Source organism: Perissodus microlepis, chromosome 12 (genome assembly GCF_051167445.1).
Source record: "Perissodus microlepis isolate ML-2025 ecotype Zambia chromosome 12, ASM5116744v1, whole genome shotgun sequence".
Taxonomy (NCBI): Eukaryota; Metazoa; Chordata; class Actinopteri; order Cichliformes; family Cichlidae; genus Perissodus; species Perissodus microlepis.
In genome coordinates this window covers 5,368,023-5,393,604 of record NC_140472.1, presented here as the reverse complement: position 1 = coordinate 5,393,604, position 25,582 = coordinate 5,368,023, and the positions used below count along the sequence as shown (strand labels likewise).

At 42.2% G+C, this 25,582-nt stretch overlaps 2 protein-coding genes across 2 annotated transcripts; both read right to left on the bottom strand.

Annotated features, from left to right (window-relative positions):
* Window positions 1-204: 204 nt before the first annotated feature.
* Window positions 205-18,726, bottom strand: mxd1 (MAX dimerization protein 1). Its single transcript, XM_084946161.1, has 6 exons — window positions 17,840-18,726; window positions 17,094-17,193; window positions 9,966-9,995; window positions 5,594-5,708; window positions 5,246-5,405; window positions 205-3,932 (listed from the first exon to the last, which is right to left on the bottom strand). Exons 1-6 carry the CDS (start codon window positions 17,904-17,906, stop codon window positions 3,736-3,738), a joined length of 669 nt encoding a protein of 222 aa, XP_084802287.1. The 5' UTR covers window positions 17,907-18,726; the 3' UTR covers window positions 205-3,735.
* A 1,006-nt stretch (window positions 18,727-19,732) lies between these two features.
* snrnp27 (small nuclear ribonucleoprotein 27 (U4/U6.U5)) lies at window positions 19,733-24,730 on the bottom strand. The gene is made up of 6 exons (XM_084945977.1): window positions 24,534-24,730; window positions 23,214-23,340; window positions 22,746-22,858; window positions 22,559-22,638; window positions 20,395-20,459; window positions 19,733-20,044 (listed from the first exon to the last, which is right to left on the bottom strand). Exons 1-6 carry the CDS (start codon window positions 24,568-24,570, stop codon window positions 19,990-19,992), a joined length of 477 nt encoding a protein of 158 aa, XP_084802103.1. The 5' UTR covers window positions 24,571-24,730; the 3' UTR covers window positions 19,733-19,989.
* Window positions 24,731-25,582: the final 852 nt, after the last annotated feature.

Sequence of the window (25,582 nt, the reverse complement as noted above, 5' to 3'; positions counted from 1 at the left end):
GCTAAGGCTTTCTTTTTATATTATCTTCACAAAAAAAAAAAAAAAAAAAAAAAAAGCTCCTCATTACTGTCTACTCAACCTCTACGTGAAAATTACCCATTGTATGAGAAACCGGTGGGCTGGATTTCCCCTGACAGCCTCCATTTGTCCTCTTCACGTATGCTTAATAATCACAAACCATGAACAAAGACCACGACAAGGAGATAGGTAGGTAAACAAGGGTTTCAAATGTTTAATTCATTTTAATATCACTGGCAAATATAAATTGCTGCTCAACGATTCATTATCAAAGGGGGGCTGTTTCTCCCCTCTCTTACATTTGAAGAGATTTCTTTAGAAGACAGTGTCCAAATTCTCCAATTTCTTAAAAAGTTAAGTGCACAAACCTTAATGTTATTATTCAGCAAACAGACGTTTGACCTTTCTGAGAAGAAAGGCAGGAGGTGACGACGATGTTCGATGGAGCCGTGACGAGGGGGTGTTGTCTTGTGTGTTTTGTGTCTAATGCGATGAGAGCACCACGCCTGAGACCCGTCACGAAGAAGAAAAGAAGGGAATGACCTTTGTGATGCACGTCGCTGTTGTCGTAAACACATCGTATGTGTCTGTTAGGCCGTAACAGGTGTATCCGTTTTGAGCCGCTTTGTATGCAGGGACAAAAGTGTGCAAAAAAAGAAAAGAAAAGAAAAGCCAAATATACACATGAACGTGAGTTTTCCCCTGATGTGGAAAGCTGTAGCTTAAACAACTGGTCTGACTGTAGTCTTGTTCTTTGAGAGATTCCACACCTGCTTCTTAAGGCAGATGCTGAGAGCACCAGGGTCTTTGTAGTGGAAGTAAGAGGGGTGCGATGTGATCACTGACACATACAGTACACTGCCCCGCCACACACACACACACACACACACTTTGCCTGAACCACTGATGCCAACGCAGCATGTGGAGGAGGGTGTATTGCTCACACATGGTTGCATGGCACACACACACACACACACACACACACACACACACACACACACACACACACACACACACACACACACACACACACACACACACACACACACACACACACACACACACACACACACACACACAGAGATTAGTGGAAGACAGAAATGAGACGATGGATGGGGAGGAGAGAAAAAAAATGGTGGCTACCACAGAAAGACATTAATGCTCTTCTTCAAATAAAACAAATAAACAGAAACATGGATTTACAATGTTTTTAAAATCACCCACCCTCTACTGCCAAAAAAATACACCTCTGAAGACAATAATGCAGTAAACTCACACACACGCTCACATACTGTACACACACGTATGCACCGACAGATGGCATTTCAGTGAACACACCTGCCCACTCACACCTACTTTTCAACACCCCCACCCCCCACTTGGTTAGCGTGGCTGCACAGTCCCTCTCCGTTTGGACAAAAATAAGCAGCGTTCGACACTCAACGACTAAACAATCTCATATCTATTTTTCTGCTTTCCTTTTTTTTTTCTCCTTTTTTTGTGTTTTTGTGTTTTTTTGGCGTACCATCGTCATGCTTTAAACTGAGATCTGCAAGTGGCGCATGCACAACACGCAGGGAGCTTCTTTTGGCACCGTGCTGCTACGACTGCAGGGGTTGATAACGCGTACATTCAGAAGAAACGACAACAGATCTGCGCTCCTGTCCCTGCCCGTGATGACTGGGAACCACATGCAAAGAGGAGGAGGAGGAAGAAGAGGAGGGGTAAAAAGAAGAAGAAAAAAAAAATCTCACAAGGCTCAAGAGCCATTTTGTCTGAGGCACGGGCGTGGGGGAGGGAAAGGGGTGATGGGAGGTGAACCGGCAACGCCACTGCGCTTGACCTGGACACCTGCTCCTCTCGCTTTTTCTACTTTCTAATCATTTTCTTTTTTAAGTTCTTCAGTTTTTTTGTCCCATTATCCTTCTCTTATGGGCTTTGAAAATGGCTAAAAGAAAAATCAGAATCAGCCACAAAGAAATCACTTCCTAGGAGCACCGTGCTGAATTCAGACAGACACTAAAGCCTCGAGGCACAAAGAGACATTTCTCAATATTTTATGGATTGACTAGGCTGTGCAAACAAACTACACATAGGAAACTCTCAATAAACCTCACAAGAAGAACATAAGCTATAACTAATTAAATAGATTGTTTTTGTATATTCATCTATAGATTTATCTAATAAATACATCTGCTGATAGACACTTCTTTCTGTAAACTATTTACATTAAAAGGTATATATTTCTGCTAAAACAATAAATAGCTATGAAGGCAAGGCGAGGGAGAGAAAACTGATTTAGTTTAGCTGTGAGCAGAGAGAAAGAGAGATTCTGTGTGTGTGTGTGTGTGTGTGCGCTCCCGTTGAAAAGTCAAAGCCGACCATTTGTATTTCCGAGTGACTCGCTTCATCTCAAACTGGACTCTCTTCATAAATAACTGGCAGGAACATCCACTCGCAAACCAAAACAACAAAAAATAATGAAATAATGCTCTCAGCCTCACCTGCCTGTTTACATAAGTGGAATGTGCTCTCAGTAGATTCCCTTCCTGTTTAATACCTGGTGAATGGGGCAGTGAAGAAGTAGTGTACAAAAACGTACCAACACCCGCCAGAGCGTACCAGTATTGGGCCCAGTGGCTGGTGTTCATAATATCCATGACAAGCACACATAAGAAAGGGATGATGTTTGAAAAAAATAAAATAAATGCCCCGTCATCAGAGAGCGGCATAAAAACAATCAAACCCACCCCTGAAACCCCCCCCCCAGTCACAATCTCATGCTGCACAATTTTTTTTTGTTTGTTTTTTTCTTTTTTGTCGGTTTTTCTGTTACTTTTTGCTCTAAAGGGCAGGCGTGGACAAAAAATTACAGGGCAGTTGCGAGCCTGCCTGCCAAAGCCCGAGTACTGAGGGACATATTGCTGTCGACAGTTTAACATCTCTCACACACGCACACACACACGCGCGCTCTAGTTTAGTGTCCGCAAAGTCTGCCGACTGACATGTTTTTCAAACACTCAGTTCATCTGATGGCATTGCTGCCATGGCTGCAGCGGGAGGGTTGGGTGGGGTTTTGCTAAGGGACAGTGTTTGAAAAAGGTGATAGTTTTGTTTACAAAAAAAGCAATTTTAAGTGCAAAGTACCATGCACATACGGTCGACCAGTGAGCGGGGCACAAAAACAAAAAAACAAAAAAAAGCCCCGCACCATGTCAGCATCACACCTTTGGGAGAGATGGAGCGGTCTGTGTGTGTACGTGCGAGTTGATGTTATGTGTGTGAAGTATGGGTGAAATCTCATAAGTGCTTCCCATGGCTCTTGAGGCATAGAAAAAGAGGCAGTGGGACATTGTGTGGTAACATTCTCTGGCTGAAAGTTGTGTTCTGTTTTTGTTTTGTTTTTTGTCGGATGGGGGTAGGGGTGGTTGGGGGGGGGGGAGTGTCTTTGACATCCCGCTTATATTATCGGTGCGGAGCAGAGCGGGGGACACCCTAAAGACTGACCGCTGATGATGGGCTGGATGTCTTGGAGGTGTTGCAGTCTGAATGGAAGTCGGTGTGCAGACAGGAAGTCCGCGGAGGCCCAGCTGGAGGAGGGGCCTCAGACTTGGTCAGTCCTGGTAAAGAGGGAGGAAGAAGGGCAGGAAGGGGAGGTGAGGTCGGAGCGGGACCAAGGAGTGGTGAGGTGGGTGCTGGGTCAGTGACCAGTGCTGTTTATAGGCTGCAGCCCAGCTGCTTAGCCTTCTCCTGAGTGTCCTGCACGTGCTGCAGGCTGGCGCTGGAGTAGCCCTCATCGCTACAGCTGCTGCGCAGGCTGCCTCGCTCGTCCCCTGAGTCGCTCACGCTGCTGGTGCTCCACTCCAAGTCACCCAGCAGGTAGTCCGTCCCCTCCACGTCCACATCCAGGTCCTCTGTTTGAACAACAAGAACACAAACACGACACCATTAAAGAGCTGAATGACAACTATGTCATATTATTCATCTACTCAAGTTTCTCCGCTTATAGAGAGGATGTTATTATTACTAGTAACACTAATTAAACAACTAGTGCGAGTTAATGGTGGAACCTGTACAGCCAGCAGCAGCAGCTGGTAACTCCCTGCTCTGCACATCCTGCAAAAGCTCTTTTTTCCTGTATTTAAAATCCCCTTTAAACAACAGGGACAAAGCTACACAGCATAAGGGTGACACGTGCACAGATCTGTTTTCATTTTAACCATTTAAAGGTTTTTGATTTTGCTCTTTTATTGAATGACTTAATGCATTCAGGTTGTTTTATGTTATGTCCCTGTAACCCTGTCCAAATAGACAGAAAAAGAAAAGAAAAAGTGAACACTGACAGTGCTCATTTGTGCCAGGAGGAACAGGATGAGCTGTCAGAGCTACAAATGACTTCCAAACAGGCCGCTGGAGTGAATGTGTCTGACCAAACAATCAGACTTCATTGAGCGCAGACTGAGGTTTCCCACTGGGCCTGGTGCTAACTACACAGCACTCTGGAGCTGATTGGCATTTGCCATAGAGTACCAGATTTGGCATGTCCACCACTGTCGCCCTGTGTGTTTTTACAGATGAGAGCAGGAGCTCAGAGACGTCCTGGTCCAGATCTGGGAGGAAATGTACAGGACATTATCTGTTGTCTCATTAGAAGCATGCCCTGATATCATCAAGCATGCATATGATCCACAAACTATTACTTCTCCATGTTTCTTCTTTCCTGTTTTACATCATTTGCTTTGGAGGGAGGACATTAACCATATGACTAAACAACAATGAATGCCACATAAATGGCACTGAGTATAAACTGCTGAGTATCATTTGGAGTTGCTGCAATGACATTTGTCAGAACGGATGCGTTTGATGCATAATTTTTTTCACTTGGATTTTTGGGGTATTATTAAATTGAGCGCTCTGTAGGTTGATCACTTTTGTTTGTATCAAGAAATGTAGCATCCTTTCATTCCTAACACTTTACCTCGTCCACATCAGTATAGATATCCAGAATGGTTTTTTTACATTAAGATCTGATGAGTGTGTTTTTATAAGCAGTGTACTTACTAAGACGCTTTACTTTGCACTGTGGAAGATTGTGTTTAGTGATGATGATGAAGACAATACCTGACACAAGAACAATAAAATGATGCCTATTCTGAACTGAATAAAAGCATGTGGTGGTAACGAAGTCGTCTGAGCTGGCCACAGCTCTGCCTGTGTGCAGCCTCACCCTGGTCAGAGTCGGACTTATCAGAGGACTGAGTGGAGCCGGTGCTGTCCATGCGGGTCCTCTCCACTCCCAGCTGCTCTAGACGCCTCCTCAGGTGTCTCTGCTCCCGTTGTAGCTGCTCCAAAGTGTGCTGAGCTTTCCTCTCGCTCTCCTCCAACCTCTGCAAGGAAGAAGGAGAGAAAACGGCACGCTTCATGAACAGCTCCTAATCTGCTCCTGTGTACGTGTCCACAGCAGCTTATCAGCTACTGAAACACGCAATTACTAACACACTCAGCAACCGCAGCGGTCAACAAATTGCCCTCTTCACACCGATTAGGTGAGTGGTGCACGCGCACATCCACGCACCTTGATGTGATCTTTGGCCTTCATCAGCAGGCTGAGGGTGGTGTGCCTGTTAGCATCTGGTCCCAAGGGAACAAGGGATTTCAAGCGCTCCAAACACAGTCGTAGATGTGCCCGTCTGAAGAGGAAAGATAAAAATGAAGGTGGAAGATGCTATTAAATGGACAGAAAAACAAAAAGCAAAAACAAAACAAGAAGGTAGGCCACTGAAATCTGAAAATCCCTGATAAAAACTAGTCTTTACCTGAGCTTTGAAAAGCTGAATGCAAATATCTTAAACTATCCTGTTTTTTTCTCTCTACAAGAAGTTCTACTCTTGTATTGAAATTGACCTTTTACTTAAAATTCACTTGGATGATTGGGCTTCAAGGACTCAACCTCAGATTTTTCACTGAGGGGAAACAAGCAACCTCTTAAAATACATCCAGGGGAGATTTTATCTTCATACTAAGAGCCCTGAAAGGACTGTTTTTACATTTTTCCAAATACTGACAAATGAACAGGTGAATTATAACGGCAGCGTTTTTTGCCATCTTTTACTCTGACAAGCCTCGAATTGGTCTTGTGTCATTAGACTTTTCTAGGAACATGGGAAATAGGTGAAATGACTTATTCAAACATGTGCAAACACACATGGAAATACAGTATATTAGGCAAAATCAGTGTTGGACAATTCTAATGAGTCTGAAAGCCAATACAGCTTCCTTTATTCCTCTACACAGCCTGAACTGCCTTAGGCAGGGCTTCCCGACTTTCTTTAAGTACTCTTCAGGAATAGTTCTCCAGGCTTCCTGAACGACATTCAAAGCTCTTTGGATGTTGGCTGCCTCTTGTTCTCTGCCAACACAATCCCACGCTGCTTTAACAATGTTGGACTTATTATTGAAGTACTGGCCAATCCATGACTGATGGAGTTCCATTGAGTTTTTCTATCCAGGTATACTTTTACTTCATTGGTAGCACGCATATTCTGATGCTCACATTTAGACAAGTTTAACGGCAGTCTTAAAAAACACAACAAACCAAATCCTAAAGTGATGTAATATGTATCCATGACTACTGCACAGTGACATGGCCAGATAATTAGGACCAATTAGCACTTCTGCGCCAGACTGCTGTGAAGACAGGACTCTTTTTTTTCCTCATCTGTGGTATGTCTTGTCTCTACTTGTTGCACGCAATTACAAGCAGCAGTGGATCCTTTCTGTTTCAGCAGGAAGTTAAAGCATTAAATAGAATGGGAATACTTCCTTGTTGTGACAGTAACTGTCATAGTCAGGGTGGAATTTTTTGTCCACTTCACACAAATTGAGTTAGTTCAAAGAGGAGATTTGCGTGTGCTGAAGCAATACCAGCCGATAAGTTCCTAGCATCAAAGCAAATATGAGGAACAAGCTGCAGTGAACTGCCTTTGTACTCTTCAGGCCTCATCAACCAGGTGTCATTACTGCAAGTATTTGTCAGACTGGAGCCACTAAACACTTTCTCCTCTTTAATGCAACCTTTGGGATCAAAGAGTATAAAGGTAGGAGCAAACGGAAAGAGACGCCCTGTATGTTTCAGGAAGTCAGCAGTGTGTTAACTATTACATAATAGAGCTCGACAGGATGTGCGCCAACCGTCCTCTTAAACAAGAAGAAAACCAGAAAGCCATCTGCACCATATGTTCAGAACTGCAACTGATTATTGATGTCACTTGCCCTTTATACCCCCGTCACACACACCTATACACAGTTCACAGCCTCTGTTTCCACCTGTATGCCCCTCAGCCCCTCTATGCTGGCAGCCTTGGCAATTTCTAAGGTCTGGTGGGTGTTGGTGACCACTTGACCCCGCTGTTACACAACACACACCTCCAGCTTCGTCACAGTGTGTACGTGTCTGTGCGCTTGTGTTTGCCTGAGCGAGTGGGCGTGTGTACGTCAGACTCTTCCTGAGAATGAGTGTAAAAATGGGCTGGCCGGCTGAGCCGCTCACTTATTGTCTGCTGCAAATAATCCTAACGTGAGCGTCACTGCCGGAAAGAGTTTATTCAAATGGTGCGCATGGAGAGCTACGAGGCTGATTTGACTCTGGGCAGTGGAAGCGCACAAAATATATTCTCAACCCCTTGCCCTTTAAAAAGATAAACACACAATCGGCGAGCAGAGCCTTTGCACGCACATACAAAGCAGCTGAAGCCAAGTGCCTGCTTCTCAGCTGACTCAGTCCAATGGACATGCAGACTGTCATTACATAACATGGAAATGGTCCGGCCTGTGTTGTTCTGACATAATAAGGGCTGGCTAATGTTTGTTAAACACTGACAGAGAGCAGACTCAAACAGCACGAGTCACATGGCGATTCAGAGAAACACTACGGCGTGGTCCTAACACACAGCTATTCCAGTGACAGGTTATTCTGGTTCACTGTGTCAATAGGTAACTATACAGTAAATGTGGAGCTGCAGCCTCAGGCCACAGCCTACATTTCTCTGGCCTTGTTTCACACTTGCATACGACTGACCTGAATGCATGTGTCTGGTCCAAAATGAGGTGAATGTGCCGCCTCAGTTTGTTACACTCAAAACAGTTGCAGCTGTTGTCACCCCTTTGACCCAAAATGGTTTCTCCCAACTAGGTCAGCTGGTGCACTTTGCCTGATTAGCAGTAAATCACCTCGCTTCCAGGGCTCTTGCCCTCTGACCTCTAACAGTGAGTGATTTAACCAAGCCAATACTGATGGATGGGAGGTTGGGTCTCATTGCACTCCTGAGGCTTTGCTGGCAGTGGGCTGCTGTGACTAATTTACTACTCACCACTGATGGCTTTCCATCATCACGTTAGTGGTGGGAGAAACTAGCTAAGTAGGTTCTCTAGTGGTCATAATTGTGTTTTACTGCAGGGTATGAGGTGTGTCCACAAACACATACAGAGGGCTCAGCCTGTCCACTGAGCGGCTGGTTTGGATCATCTAGCTCAGAGAGTGACAGCGACTGTATCAAAATATGACTCCTATTGCTTTACATATGTAAACTGAGGACTTTACCATCATCCAAAAATGGCTTTTATCAATTGTTGGGACAGTTTATGTTCACATAAGCTAAAAGAAAATCAGCAAATTCAGGAAGCAGAATCGATTAACGAGCGTCATGACAGTTTCAACTGTACCAATGCCATTTCAACTCTAACCGTTCAATGTTTTCACCTCCACCCTTTTGCTAGTAAACCATCTCCTCTGATAACTTTTACATTTATTTCCATTACATAACCAAATTATCATGAATGAATGCTCTCCAAAATGTTGTCAAGACAACCAAGTTGTGCAGCACTGAAACCAGATCGACTGCTCTCAGGAGCCAGAGAGCACAGTGAGCCACCTGATACAACCGTGACCCCGTCGTTCATCTCATCAGTGTCAGGAGGGCACCGTGACAAAACAGTGGCTCTGTTCAAGCATGAAACGATTCTCTCCTTAGTTCCTTTTGTTCATCATAACTTCCACCCCCCTCAAAAGAAATTACTTAACTACACCATAAAGCTCATTTTATTCTCATTACCCCCTTATCACCTAAATTCAAACTTGATTAGTTACGAGTTTACAAAAAACAACACGTCCACCATATCTAGATATGCCACGTCTCCCTTCTGCTTATCATGGGTTATACAGCTTACCTCTTACATAAGCTAACAGGGCAGTACACAAATAAAACTTGTGCTTTTGTTTCACGATGGCAACGCGCCAAAAGAGAAAAGGTAAGGTTTGTTCAGGACTGTAATCTAGCTCAAATAGTTTCTCTGCAATCTGTGCATTCATGCAACAGGCGAGCCGCCAGCCTTAGTTCGTAACTGTAGGTTTCTTAATCCACCAGAAAGGCGCGTGATGTGATCCTGTTTAATGTGCATCTGACCTACGTCGGGCCCATCCAAATGCAGAAGGGATCCTGCTTCTCACGGGTCTGCAGTGTGGCTTCACCGATAAACCCGAGGATTCCACTGAATCGCGCTCAATAATTCACCTGATAAAAAGTTGAGGTCCAGCTTCACCTGTCTACATACGCGCTGCTTTTCTTTTGATCGCCCACTCATGCATGTAAGCAGGCTCATAAAAGAGGACCAACGAACACGTCACACCACATCACCAGAGATTCACCTACTACAATTTTAAAATCCTGATAGTCACTCTGAGAGCATTCACCTTAGATCTGGAACTTTAAAAAATTTACCTTCTTTCAAAAATGTTTCAGATTATGTTACAGGTTACAGGACCTGAACTGGCACTGAACTAATTTAAAGACTTCCTCAGTGTGGGAGGGCACGGGGTGGCGTGAATTGATATTTTCATGGATTGAAGAACAACACAAACACACAGAGAGATTTGATTTCTTTTTTTTTACCTGTTCTTTTCCATTTCATTGTGTGTAGACCTGCAGAGATAAAACAAAACACATATGAAAAATCAGACATAATAAAAAAATCCACTGATTAAAATGAAAAAAGCTAAGGCTTCCCCTTCTCCACATGCACCGCAATCCAGGCAGAGGAGGGAGCACGAGAGAAAGGGTTGTGTGGGAGTCTGTGAACAGCCGGAGCTGCTTACAAAATAAGATTCAAAGAGGGGAAAAAAAGACAGAAAAAAATGAAGAAAAGCCTGGGTGTTCTTATGCCTGAGGCCTGTTTCATGGTGGAAGCTTTTTTTAAGGACCACACTCGTACACAGATACGTGATGAGGAGGCCCGACGGTAAACATAGTAACAGTAACCAGAAACAGGAGTAGATGGGACTCTGTCCCTTCATATTGCCTGATTATCCATTGTACATGCAAGCCTGAGCAGAGTGGGGGTGGGGGGAACACAGTGAAGGTAAAATGAGAGATAGAGGTGTGCTCGTGGCCAGCATGACTCTGTCATTGCAGTATTAAAACATCTCTCTATCTGTAACACACACACACACACACACACACACACACACACACACACACACACACAGAGAGAGAAACGGGGTCAAGTGTAGGGTTTGGTAGAAATGTGTCTGACCTGTGAGAGAAAGGATAAACAGGAGAGCAGGTCACAAGCAGAGAAGAAGATCCCCTCTGCATTCCTGAACGCTCCTCAACCTCCACCTGAACCCCACCATCCACCCCCATGCTGAATCCCAAAATAGCCTCTGCATTTTTCCAGCTCTGCAAACTAATGCACTGTCCTGCCTACACACATACACACAAACACAACCTCAAAGGTGCCCCCTCGTGTGTAATCTCAGTTGCTGGGCCAAACCTGGGTTTAAAGCTCGGGGTTGACCATATTTTCACTGTGTCGCAGCGTGTCACTGCAGCATGTGTGTGGCTGTCTTTCTGCCACTCGCTTTGGGTGTTCTCTCTGTCACTTGGCCCCCTCTAGCCAGTGTACATTCCTGTGTGGGGCAGACAGCCGCTGGTGACATAACAGAGCTGGCAGGGAAGTGATCCCACTCACTGAGGCTAGATTTCAGGCTCTGAGACACCTCATAGCTCTCTGCTACTTTACCAAACACACCTATGCCACCACAATGCAGAAGCAATATTTAAGATGACATGCTATGCTAATTTCCAACTCCATCACTGTTCTAGTTACTTTAAGTACAGTCATATGAAAAAGAAGGTTTCCACAGGAGAAAACTAAATACACACATTTTCTGCTTGCATAGGAACTAAGATCTTAAACAGCAGCCAGGTGCTGCTAATTAAATGCATTTGTTTAACTGATCATCTCCAAGTGTGAGCACCTCTATAAAAGCTGAGGTTTTTGCAGTTTGCTGGGCTGGAGCAGTCAGGTGTGTGTTAACACAGGGCCACAATCTTTCGAAGAGTGGATGGCCCAGCAAATTCCCTCTGTGCAGTGCTCAGAGAAACTACTGGCCTCAGTTAGTATGTTAAATATTAAAGTTCATAACAGTACAGTTCAAAAAAGAATGAACATATGGTTGATTTGGAAAGACTGACAGGAGAAAGTCTCTTCTCTCCCCTAAAAGAACATAGCAGCACAGTTTAGGGTCCCAAAGTTGCACCTGAACAAACTCAAACAATTTGGAAACAATGTCCTTTAGACAGATGAGACCAAATTGGAGATGTTTGGCTATACTACACAGTGCCAGCCCAAAGACCACATATTAACTTATAGAGGGGTGCTGACTTGGACTTATTTTGCAGGCACAGGATTTGGACACCTTACATTCACTCAGTCAACCATGATTTTCTCTGTATAATAAAGTATTGTGAATTATAATGTGAGGCCATCTGTCTGACAGATAAAGCTTGGCTCAAACAGAACGACTAAAAAGAAAATAATTACGATTCTGCAGTGTCAAAGTTCAGATCTCAACCTTACAGAAATGCTGTGGTGCAATCTTAAGTGAGAAGTGCATCAAAAATACCTGCAAACCCAATGAACTGAACCAATGCTGTCAAGACAAGTAGGTCAAAATTCCTCAACAATGATGTGAGAGACAGATAAAGTCATAAGGAGACAGCTACTTCAAGGTATTGCTTAAAGGTGGTTCTACAAGCTTCTGAATCTTGGGAAAGTACTTTTTTTCACAGAACTATACAGAGCCTTGTGACAGACAGGCTTGTGGGTCAACCTCAACATTTGTTTTTGGAGAGGAAATCACTGACCAAAAATAGAGAAAACGCACAACAAACAAGTCTCACTAAATGAGCTACTGTCACCTCAGAGGTCCTCAGAAGGTTAAATACTGAATATTATATTCACCAGTGCACTTTTCTTTCAGCTGCATCAGCCTGAACAACACGGCGTGCGTGATGACCACCGAAAGGCACCAGTTGACTGCAGAATGATTATGGCAAGCTCCTCGTGTAATTTCCACAGTGCACTGTAGTTGCGTATTGTATGAATGTGTGTGTTTGTGAGTGAGGAGGGGGAGGACTCTTTCTCCTTGTCTGTAATGGAGGCGCTGCTGTTCTCCACTGACGGCCAAAAGTGAGAGCAGAGCAGGAAAGACACAGAAGGATGGAGGAGGTGAGGAGAGAGAGATGTGAGAGGGAGACAGAGAGAGAAATGAGGGGGAGGGTGGACTCCTTACTACTGACACCCATGCACACGTCCACGCCAGAAACATGGCGAGTCCCCTCCCCCACTACTACTACTCACACATCTATGCTTCGGGGAAAATGGCAGAAACCGGAGGGGCTTATGTATAAATTCAAATATAAATGCCTGCCCTATATTTGACCAGAATCAGCAGCAGAAACAACATAAAAACTGATCAAATAACACCAATTAATTGATTAGATCTTTTCTAGCAGAGAACAACCCTTCACCCCCAGGATGTAAATTTATTCTGTACTGTTAATCACCAAGAGACAATGTCAGATCAGACTACATCAAATCATCGTTGCAGAGATACCCTTATTAATGCCGTGTGATTCTGCTGCCCTTAAATAGCAATGAGTAATAGCTAAAAAATGCTTCAGAACTGGAAATGGAAAAAGGAAAGGGTGGTGAACGAAAAGTTGTTTTTTGGTTGTTGTTTTTTTTTTTACCAGAAATAGCAACAAACCAAGTAAATCTACACATGCTAGGACATGATCTGAGTTAGAAGCATGTCTTTTCAATACTCTACACCCTGTGTTTTTGAAATCACAGCAGAAATGGTAGCACACTCCAAATTTGTCACAGTCAATTTTGTCGAAATCAACTGATATACTGCTCGATGTATTGAATAAGCAGTTGTTTCCTTTAATAAAGAGGACCGATGCTGTATATTTTCAGCTTCATATATTTATTTCTAGACCAGAGGAGCTTTGCATAATTTACAGTTCAAAATAATGGTCATATATCTCTCCTAATGGGCCTTTGTGCCGCCGTTCAGTTCACAATCCACGCGAAAGAAGCTGCTTTAGCTCCCCTACCCCTTTAAGGCAACTTTCTTGTGATTGCCCCACATGAAGAGAGGGTTTGCAGAGGAGGTGGGTGGGGCTTCTGAGATCACAATCAGACTTGATCGTGTCAGAGACAAACATTAACACTCTCATTGACATCATACACAGCTGTGAATATAAAAAAAAATGTCCTAAATTCATATTTATCTTATAGCAGGCCTTAGTGCAGCTCCATCACTTCATTAACTGTGAAACAAGCCGTTTTTAGCTCTTCTCCTTTAACACCACAATTCTCTGAACTAAGCTTTCCTCCGATTAACTGTCCCTCATAAAGACATTGACTGATCAGCAGATTGGTGAAGCTGCTATGCTCACAACCAGAGCTGCATACACTCTCTGACATGATAAAGATCCCAGAGTAGAAAAAAAACTGTCTGAAGCCTGAGTAATTGGCTTTCTGGGATTACTGGGACATACTCAGATGTCATTATTTAAACCTTTGACCATATTTAGTATGAACATCATAACTGTATAGATAAGACAGGAAATTTATATTTCAGACATGATGCTGGTTTCTATAAGTTGGCTAAACTGTTTTCTTTTGACTACACTTGAATTCTTGGCCACAAAGTTATTAGATTAACCATCCAGAGTCAGGCTGTTCAGCTTTATGAGTCACAAGATGCACCTCAACTTCTTCCAAATTCATTTCCTCCATTGCACATTTAGTTTTCCCTCTTTTATTGTTTACTTTTAGTTACGTCAGCCACTTACAGAAAACCGCACAGTGTTTGTTTTTTTTTTTTTAAGTATACCATTGATCAGGAATAACAGGAAAATGTCTAGATTTCTATCAAATCAGAGGCAGAGGTAACTGCCACAAAAACCATACATTTACAGGAGTAGAAAAGAGTGTTGATAGTCCAGAAAATATACCTGCAATCCTACATCAGATGAGTCCTACACAAAGCAGATTATGCACCCCAGCATATATTTTCTGCACTGGCGGATGAACAATGGATGGATGAACAGTGTACCCTCATGGCAATACACCTGATACAAATGTTTGACCAACAAAGCATGTCTCTGAAATATTTTTAGAGGTATTATGAAACTCTGTAGCATCGAAACTTTTTATTGTAGCTTCATGCAATATGAACCATCAAGCACTTTAAAATATGTATATTAATTACTGGATCTGTGCAAACAGCTGGCGGTGCTCTCATCAGTTGCTTCTTTGATCTGCTGCTTTTTTTAAATGTTTGAATGAAAAGAAGGCACATAAAGGTTGGGATCAACATGTCAGTTTTGTGTTTACTGAAGGACAGAAGCAGGTGCCTAGATGTCACTGTTTTATCTTAGAGATCAGTTTCCAACAGCCTTTAATGGACTTCATCCTCTCTGTTGAAACAATCACCTGCAGTAGTTTAAACCTGCCTTTTTTGTGTAAACTTTGTACACACAGGATCATGACAGCAAACTGGAGTCCAATCGCAGAGTGCAAATTGATCTATGGATTGCGGAGGCAACACAAATCTGTCCTCATACCATTGATTTACAGAATTCAGGTTAGAGACTCTAAATTGACTAGTGTCCACTTAGATGACAAGCGCAGCCCAGACTCACCACCCCCAACCTCACTTAAATGTCTTCTGCAGTCACCTTGACTGACCCACTTTTCCTTACTGTGGGGTCATTGACTTTAAGCCAGGATGACGTTTGTATCTGTCACTCATATACTTTAAAGAACACATGGGGAAGACTAAACGTAATCTTAACCTAACAGACTCACACATACGTGTGACATCAGAGGACCTTTTCTGCAGTGTTATATATGAATTAGTCATTAGACTCTGAATTACAAAATATTACTTGGTAGCAACACCTAAAGTGGCCTATGCATACAGCATGTCAGTGCTGTTGACAGATTATGGAGCGCTTCTAAAGCCCTGTCCACATATAAGGTGAGCTGATGGGTGGACACCAGCAGATATTTCAGGTTCTGGTTGCATAGGTTATCCTCTTGCACATGCCCCACCCTGTCATATGTCAGTCAACACAATCCTTTACCACCATTGGTAGATGCTTTTCCACCAATACTTCACTGACAGATAGGCATAGTCTGCACATCATGTAAATGTAACTCAGCCTACGTACAGTAAATCTTTTTCATACAAGCCATGGATTGAACATGTACGCATGTTCCTGTGCCATGGGGTGCATGGCACAGGGTGCATGGGATGGGGTGCCTGTGCCATGCACCCTGTGCCATAGGGTGCATGGCACAGGCACCCCATGGCAACCCCATATAATAGGTTATTTATTATATAATACTGTTTATCAGAATTTTCTTCTCTGCAAATATTTTGAATCAAATAAATAACTAAACAATGAAATCAGCTGCTACTCCAGTAAGTCTTTAATCCTATGTACCGACTCAACCTCCACCGACTCAGTATGCAGCTAGTGAGACTAGTTCTTGCTCTTCTATGCAGCGTCAGTGAGCTGAACCAGTTCTCTATGTGCTGCAGATTCTGCTTAGAGAGGTCTTCCATCTCCAAGTGAAACTTCAGGGTAGAGGGACAACTGTAGTCACTCGCTGTACACGGTGGAGTTGGAGTCTGTCCAACCCTGGGAGAGATCCTCTCTGGGGAAGCATGATCTCAAGGATCACTAAAACACTGAACATGTAAAACACATACGTGCAAAATACTATTATGAGTATCGTGGTATTTTGTGTTGGTTGAAGAAACCAAAACGCAACAGGCAGGCAGTAATTCTAACAGTTAAAACATTAGCTGACATCAGCTTTGCTCTCACTGTGGCAGTCAGTGATAAAAAGATAATAGATTAATTCATAATCCTATGTTCTATTCTTCATCAACATCGTAAAGTGTGCAGGAATGACTGAAATGCAGATATGGTGATCAGAAGCTAACCATATCTATAGCTTACAGTGGAAGATTAGAGAGCTGACTTATGTTCTGTAACAATCCGAAAGCTTCTACTAATAAGCTCTCAGCAAAATACATGATCAGATACATACAAATGCAATTTTTTTTGTAGATATATTACGTAAAAGGCATTAACATGTTATTTTGATTATAAAATTGGCCTAGTCTGTCTGTCTTTTCTTTGCAGTTAGATTGGTGTTTGTAACAGTGTGTCTGACCCGGTCACTATTTGATGTCAAAACAACAAGGTAGTGTCTCGCAGTCATAACCCTTTTCAAAGCTTTGGATGTTTGATTGTGACCATGTTTGGCCAAGAGCACAAAGTCGCTGTTTCAACAGCGTTGCTGTGAATATAACAAATTATGCAAATAGGGATGAGGCTGCTATCTCTGATCTCACTGCACTTCCTGCCATTTTAAATTTGGGCAGTTAGCGTGTCCACCTGGAAGCACAGTACGGAAATGCATAAAAAAATTTTAAAAAATTAAAAAGCAAGCCTCACATCACAAGCACCAAATAAGGATTTTGACTTGAAACACAAACACTAGTGTGATGAAGAATGGCTTAATCCTCCAAGAAGTGAGGAGGGAAAGAGGAGGGGGGAGGTGCGGGGGACCCCTGAAGTGGGGATGTGATGGGCGACTTGTTGCAGAGCAGAAAACCAATCAGGCATGTACAGTTTTGCCTTTACCTGCTACTTGTGTTTTTCTTGCTTTTGCTTTTCCTTTTCAAACTTTCCCTCTCCCGGCTGCTGATGAACGGCGGCATGGAGGCATAGCCATGTTCAGCTTCTGCAAGCAAGTAAACAACATAGTGGTCACATGTCCTGAAATCCTGCAATGGAAAATATAGCCACAGTGAACAGAAGGAGAGACTGCACAATGTGTCACATTTCAGCTTTAGCTTTTGGCATCCGGCAGCAATGTCTTATGCTTTTTAGCAGGCATGCAGGGAATGGGTCTCAAGTAGTATCTTTTAGCCCTTTCCCCCTTCCTCGGGATGGACAATGATGTCATCTTGAACTGGAATAAACCCCACTAGCAAACCACAACAGAAGGAAAGGAGGGGCGTCCACGAAAACAATGTCTCCCTGCACATCTGCCACATATGCATTCATTCTTTCATTATCGCGAATGCAAATGCCCGTTTGTCTTTACACGTATGCATTATGCGCCTGTAATCACATATTTATTAGCACCTGTTTGGGGCAGGTGATGCAGCCTGCTGAATCGATGCGTGAAATTCGACATTTATGAATTTAATTCATGGCCTGATTGTTTGATGTAATAAGAATAATAATGGGAAGCAACAGGATTTGGGAACGCATCAAACGACGTGTGCTTAAATCCGAGTGATTCGGAGGGGGAGGGGTGTTAATGTTATATTGCACAGAGTGAATAAGAAAAGAGAGTAGAAAAGAATACAATGATACTTTACCTCGTTCCCTGCGATCAAGGTACTCGGCTGCTTCGATCAACATCTGCACCATTCCGATCGCCGCCATTTTAAACAATAACACTGATAATTTAACAATCCGAAAAGGAATTCCGTGGCTGTACACAGGCTGCTTCAGGGTCCTGCTTCTTTTTCACACTTGGGTAGCTCGCTGTTCTGTCAGTTATTATTTTTAAAGAGCCAGAGAGAGCGCGTTACAGAGTTGGTCCTTCACTGTTAAAGGCCTTGAATGCAGCACCAGTCAGTTCGAAAAGCCAAACTTCCTCTGTGGTTGTTAAATTAAGGATATGGTGTTAGCTGGCTAGTAAGGGCTGACACTAATAACACTTCTTCAGGAGCTAAGGTTACTTTGTTCCCCTTTAAGTCAAAATGTCAGCTAAATATCGTCAGCTTTATAGTTGGCTCTTCGAGAAAAGACGGCTGGTTGACAAAAACAAAACGAAAGGCTGTGTGACATACAAAAATAATCCCCGAATTGCTCTATTTGGCGAAAAAAAGGCTGGCTAACGTTAGCGCCAATGTTAAGCTGTCAAATTAAATATGGAAAGTTCTTGCTATCTCGGTTGTATTTGGAAAAGCTTCGGCCAGTGAAAAAAGAATGTTAGCATGTACAGTTGCTAGACACTTGCCTTGTGAAAATTATATATATGTAAAAGAGCTAGCTGTTTTAAAGTTCGGCCGACGATGTCATCCAACCTTATCGATTTAGAGCTGTGGCTGGTTAGTTTTGCGCCGGTTTAACGCGCGATACGTCTCGCTGGAAACGCAGATAGCGACTGACATCAACTGAAGAAGAGTGACTGTTTGTCAAACAGCTTCCAAAATAGTGGCTTGTTGATCTGGACACCAGCTCGCTACTGTACTGTACAAAGATTCTGGGTGCTGCAATGTGATTGGATACTGAGTATAACCTCTCAAGCTCCTATTCGGCGTTAAAACCGTCAATTGCAGAGAGGGTTCAGCGCTTACTTCAACTGTGGACCTTAAGCAGCCATTTTGGTTCTAATTAACATCGGCTGAAATACACCGTGTACAGCCACAATGGAGACAGTTTCTGCGCTATACACTCGTACACAGTAATTGGTTGTTTTCTTCTATGAACTTGACAGCTATTGGCTCTAGTGGGCACGAGCCTATCTGACAACGCCCGCTTTTGACAATCAACACGCCTCTCTGCCATGCTGTTTCTCGGTGTATGGCAGCGATTGGCTCCCATTGTGTCATTTAATAAATTTTGTGATACATTATTGGTCCAATTCACATGACCTCTTATCATTGGTCTCCTTCTTCTCCGTCACAAACTATCTGCACGCATGCGCCCGCTTGTTGCTTTCTGATCCATAATGGCTTTAAAAGGCTCGGCGCTAGATTGGATCTGCCGGAGGGATGATCGGTTATGATTGGTAGTTGGGGTAAGGACAAGTACAGGGATTGGTTATTTTGGTGGGTCGGTTCTGTCAGACAGCACAGCTGATCCAATCTAGTATGAAACATTTAAACGCTTGCTTCAAAATGAGAGGGATCATTATTTTAGAGCACGATAAACCCTGGACTTGAACAAATACCACCCCAGGAAAGGTTTCTTAGCAGCCTTAACGTAGGACTGAATTTAAACCTGGATTTGAAACAATCCTATAGGATACATTTCTCATAGAACACCAAATGAGATTATGCTATATTTAAACTAGAAAGAAACGCAAACATTCAGAGGAATAACCAATCTGATCCTATTCAATCCTTAAAAGGGACAATGAATAATGTCATATTTAGCCATTATTTCAAAAGAAACCGTGTTCCTGCACAACCTAGCGGATGGATATTTAATTAGTGCATAGGCATTTTAATAAATTCATTTTCATAATCAGGACAGAAAGCATGTTTTTTTAATGCTTTTATTTCAAATAAATCATCCATGTCAACAATATTAAGCTCAGTCTCACCCAGCTGTGAGTACATCTTGCAGGTACTACTATTTACATGTATGCATTTGCTTATAAAAAGGTATATACACGACTGTTAAATCACACAAAACACGTAAGATATTGAACATGCCATCTATTTTCATAAGGATGGGGGGAAGGGAGGGTACACACAGGTAAACTTCTTGGGGAACATTGGAGTTGATGATACTTTCAAGCAATGAAGTCCAGCGGCCTGTTAAATCCACCCTTTCTGTTCATGTACTGCCTGTAAAATAAATATATAAGAAAACATTATATCACTGTTTCCCTTCCAACACACACAGATTACATCATCGAGCACCAATGGGAGCGTTGGCATCTCTGCATAGAAACACCTGCGGAGGTGATTGGCTACTTTAACAGTGATAGATGCTGAGAGTGCACACTGTGAAGAGGGGGCAGAAAAATTGACGTAACTCAGCAACACGACTAACAGCTGGGGCTCCAAAAGTAACTTTAAAAAGGATCCGTCACAAACAAAGGAAAGCTTATGAAATATCCAAAGAGACGTGCTGCACTGTACAGACATGGCACAACCAAACAACTACAAATGCTTGTTTCTGTTCGATGACCTACCTGTATTTTCTCTTCATGGTCACATTGACGGCATACGCGTTACTTGATCCATCGGTCTTCTTCCCCTGTGTAAAAACAATGTTACTGCATGACATATTACAAAACAAACTTTTAAAACACATTCTTGGTTAAACATGACAGTGTACAGATGAAGCTGAATTGGGTCAAGCTCATGATAGCAGTTGGAATTCTCTAAATATGCATTTCACAGAACTGAAGGATTTTGATCAGTGGAAAACAGTTTTGTTAATAGGACACAAACCCAGTGGCCTGCCAGAGGAACCTCTTTATCAACAATAACACTGCTAGTGTTCAATGGACTGATTTTTGAAGTGACCCTTTTCAACCCCCTGTTTGCTCTTTGTGATTATATTAAGCTTACCAACTCTTATTGGATAAACAGTTTGCCCAACCATAACTATTAGTTTATAATTGCAACTATTCATCCACTTCTTGTAACTGCTACTCTTTATTTAGTGATTACTTTAAGTCTATCCACTTATTTTCCCCTTTTGATCATTTTCATAATAGACAGGTTTCATACCATTTAGAATGTTAATCTATTCTTATTCTTATTATCTTATTAACAATTTGATTTGATTGAATCTTTATTTTGAATGTGCCTGTTATTCTGTTTTCTGTCAAGATGATCCCACATTGCTTCAATAATGTTGATGCTCGGCTATCTAACCAGGTGTGCTTTGGGAGTGTGACTGGGTCATGCTGAACAATGAAGCCCTTGCCAGTCACATGCTTTCCAGATGCTATTACATGGTTGATTAAAATGATGGTACTTTTCTGTGTTCATACTGAACAGCACTGCTTGAAGTGCAGCCCCAAACCACAAAAAAGCCTCCACCCTCTGTTTTAGATTGCTGCAGACACTCAGTGTTGTACCTCTATCTTAACCTCCTGCATACATGTTATGAAAAACTGAACCAAGAAACTCACATTTTGATTTATCATGTCTAAGACTTGTTACCACCGATTTTCAGTTCAGTTCTTGTGTAATTTGGAACACTTCAGCCTTTTCTCCTTTTATTCTTCCTTAAGAATGGTTTCACCTTTCCACTGACACTATTTTTGATGAGGCTTCAGTGAACAGGAGATGACCACCCGAAGGGTCAGATGCTTCCCTGTGCCAGGTCATTGCTGGATTTGTTCCTACTTCAAAAGAATATTACTTTTAGATACTGTGACAGGCTATTAGCAAAAAAGTCCCTAAAGGGTTAGGGTTAGGGTTATAACACTGCTCGTTATAGAAGCAAAATAAATGAGAGTGGCTCAAGACTCTTGCACAGTATTGCAAACTTACATTAGCCATGGGGGGCTTGCTGTCATGTGAAAGCTGCTCTGTTTGTACATGAATGTAGATTCATGTACAAACATTTCAGTATGTGTCAATTATGTCAATATTTAACCGTTTTAAGCCCACCATAGAACCAAGTCCGCCTGAGCTTATCTTTACATTATTACATGCTGTAGTGCCATTTTTGGAGCATTTCCAGTTGCTATACATCAATAAAATCATTATATCCTAAATTTAAATCATATGCATGCAATATGTCCATAGTAACTACATAAATACCAAAAATGTGCAATAAACTAAAAAAAGAAACCGAAAATTGTTTTTTTTACACATTTTTCTAGTTACAGGAACTTCAGAGGTATATCCCTCAAAACTGTAAATGCAAAGTTCCACAAAATAGTTCCCAGCCACAGGAAATTTATTTTGAGTGTCTTTATAATTTCATTTTTGAGATACACTCATTTTTACAACCTGCAGCAAAAACGAAAATATAATAGGGATTTGAAAATAGTTATGCAAATCGGAGCGTGCACGCTCCCGTGGGTTTAAAAGGGTTGACAGATAAGCAGGGGGAAAAAAGAACCATAACTCAAAAACAACAGTATTCCCCTAAATAGAAAGAGTCATGGGAAAAACGTGAAAAATGTCCCCTTTATTTAAACAAGGACAACCTGTTTTTTACAGCAGCTGCTCTAATCAATTTCATTAGTGCCAATGTGCTTTTGGAAGTTCCATTTCAATCCACTGAAATAAATGCAAACATACTGTGTGTGTGTGTGTGTGTGTGTGTAGTGAACTTTATTAGAAATAAACTGCACCCCCTTGTGGCTGCATAACACATGGAACAACTCTCACCTTGCTGGTATCAAAGGAACCAAATCCCATAAGCTTCATCATCTCAATCTCCTCCTCCGTTTTGCCCTGCATGTCCTCCGCTATTTAAAAAATAAAAAAAACATTGAATTTAGTCTCTGTTACTACAAAATGCCTGAAAAACTAAGATTCCTGCTTAATGTGCAAGTGTATAGATAATGTCTGATACCTGAGATCTGAATGGGCTTTGCCGTCTTTTCCTTCGAGTCTTTGCGCTCATCATCTCGTCTCTCCTTTTGTCTCGTAGGAGAGAGGGAGGAGGATCGATGACGTCGGGGAGACCTGCAAAAGGAGCACAGTGATGGCTGCAGGATGGGTTATCACATCTAATCAGAGCGAATAAGGCACTTTGTGGTGCTCTTGTTTTGTTTAAAAGAATCTCGACAAAAAGTTTGTTAACAAAGGGCAAAGAAAATCACAAGTGCACCACTACTCATCTGAAACAACACTTCTCTGTGATAGTAAACTGGAAACTGCCGTTTATTCAGTATATACTAACAATACTCATTCTGACCAAAATCTATCACAGCTCTGCATGGGTAAGGTCTCTAAAATAGTAAATGAGGTGGAAATATTAGTCTTGAAAACAAAGTTTCTCTAAACACAAAAACAAATACACCAACAAACAAAAATTCACCTTGAGCGTCTCCTATGAGGAGACCGTGAGCGACTCCTGCGACGGTCCCGTTCCCGATCTCGAGAGCGATCCCGCTCCCTTCGTCTTCGCTCACGCTCTCTAGAAGTTGAGCGGGAACGTCTTCTTTCTGGAGGAGGAAATGAGATGGCATTAACTGAAGAGTCTTGAACAGCAGACTGGCATCTATATACTGTAGCAGTCTTAAAAATCCAAACGTCGGCTATTTTCTTCTGTACTGTGTTGGATTTCTGCCATACCATATAAAATAAAACGTCTAAATCTCACATATAATTGGGAAAAACTGGTTGAAATTTAACAACTTTTTCTAGAAATAACTGTTTTGCTATTACTTCTGTAGGATGGAGTATTATGTATTTTCATAGGTACTGGTATCATGTCTGAAATTGGGCCAACCATAATCAGCACACAATTTCTTGCTGCTTACCTTGGTTGTAGTAAAAAGCAAACCGAGTAGAAGGTGCTAAATTAGTACCAGTTCATTTGCCATTTATAGTCAAAAGTACTGTACCATTTAGGAACCCACGAGACGTGACCATAGCATAGACTTTCACCTTTAATTTATAGGGTTTAATAAAAAAAAAATGTTGCATTAACTATTTAGCAAAAATTGAAATGACAGTGAGAGGCTATGAGATATTATATCCGCTTCATGCGTGACAGTACAACAAGCATACAGTCCTCGACTGACCGTGAAACTGCTTGTTAGTCCACTGTGCATCAATTTTTAACCTCTAAAAATAGAGGACCGTGTATTGGATTTCCCAAACTGATCATACAAAAATAGCGGGAAATTAAACTGTAATTTGTCCAGCAGATTTTCTGTATCTTTGCAAAACACACGTTAATGTGTCCTGATAAATCACGCAGAAATATATAATTTTTAATATGCAGTTTTTTTTATTCCAAAAAACCCCCAACCAAACAAAAAAACAACAACAACCCTACATCAGACCCAAAAATGCACTGCTGGTTAGGACGGCGTCTTCTCCTCCCGTGGACCCCTGGAGAGTGTTTTTGTTTATCTCCCATTTTATGCACAGTACGTGAACGCAGCTCGGGAATCGTATCGAAGCTACTTTGAGTTCTCCACACATGTAGAACCTTCTGTTAATACGACAACCCAGTCAATGCACACAGTTACAATTAAAATATCAGTTTTGCTTCTAGTCCCTTTGAGGTATAGGTTATTATCTTTATCAGACAGAAAAACGCGATTTCATAAAGCACATTTACTTCTCGGCGTGTTGACGAAGAGACGACGTTAACAGAGAAAAACAGCTAGCTACTTCAGTTTCTTACCTCGTCTTGGAGGAGTTCGGCTCCTGCTCCTACCCATTCTCCGAACAGATAAGATACTAGACTCACAAAAAAATGGAAAATAAATTGAATACAAATCAGCTGGAAGTTATTTGTATGTTGCTGGTGGATGCTACTAAATGCTACTCCAAACCGGTCTCTTTTTTTTTCTTGAGCTTCGTATGCAAGTTTCCGGTCACGTACAGGAAGAAGAGCGCCCTCTACCAACCTGGAGGATAGTTTTCTTCTTTGGTGGCATAGCCTTTATGATGTTGACCAAAACATTCAAGACCAGCTAGTAATGAATAAAAGCTGTTGTTCATTCTTCTTCTTCTTTTTTAAAAAAAATGAATAGTATTTAATGACACATGTGAAGTGCAAAGCTGTAGTAACTTCAGAGAGAAAAAAACTGAGGAGACAAACTATGAGGGTATAAGTAAGATGGCAACTGTAGTACTGCATGAAGGAGTCAGGAGTGGTACATAAGAATGCCAGAGTGGTGCAGGATGGATATGAAGATAGTGAGAGAGTGGTGATGTGTGCACTAGGAGCAACAGATGGGTTACAGGTGGGGGTGGGATTACAGGGATCGACTCTAAGACCCTTCTTGTTTGCAGTGGTCATTGACAGGTTGACATAGGAGGTCAGGCAGGAGCCTCTGTGGACTATGACATGGTTCACATGGTGGTCTATAGTGAGAGTAGGGACCATCTCTCAAGGCTGAAATGGTTTTGGCATGTGCTGAAGATGGATAGCGATAGATATACTGGGCAAAGGATCTTGGAGATAGGGTTATCTAGGAAAAGAGGAAGACCACAAAGAAGATTTGTGGATTTAGTTAAGAAGTACATGCAGAGGACTGGTGTGACAGAAGAAGATGCTAGGGACAGGGTGAGATGGAGCCAGATGATCTGCTGTGGCGACCACCAAAGGTAGCAGCTGAAAGAAGCAGCAGCAGCATTTAAACAGATCGTGTGCATTAGCTTTTAAATTAATAGCAGTGGCTGTCTTGGGTATTTGGCTGACTTTGAATTCAGTTCCATCATCCAGCA

What these genes read in the sequence shown, in the direction of transcription:
- mxd1 (XM_084946161.1), bottom strand. Translation starts at nt 17,906, where the DNA reads ATGGCGGCGATCGGAATGGTGCAGATGTTGATCGAAGCAGCCGAGTAC. An exon ending in AAGAAAAACACAAGTAGCAG is followed by an intron (nt 9,996 to 17,093) that starts GTAAAGGCAAAA and finishes TTATCTCTGCAG; the next exon opens with GTCTACACACAATGAAATGG. An exon ending in AGGCCAAAGATCACATCAAG is followed by an intron (nt 5,406 to 5,593) that starts GTGCGTGGATGT and finishes TCTTCCTTGCAG; the next exon opens with AGGTTGGAGGAGAGCGAGAG.
- snrnp27 (XM_084945977.1), bottom strand. Translation starts at nt 24,570, where the DNA reads ATGGGTAGGAGCAGGAGCCGAACTCCTCCAAGACGAG. An exon ending in CCGAACTCCTCCAAGACGAG is followed by an intron (nt 23,341 to 24,533) that starts GTAAGAAACTGA and finishes TTCCTCCTCCAG; the next exon opens with AAAGAAGACGTTCCCGCTCA. An exon ending in ACCATGAAGAGAAAATACAG is followed by an intron (nt 20,045 to 20,394) that starts GTAGGTCATCGA and finishes TTTATTTTACAG; the next exon opens with GCAGTACATGAACAGAAAGG.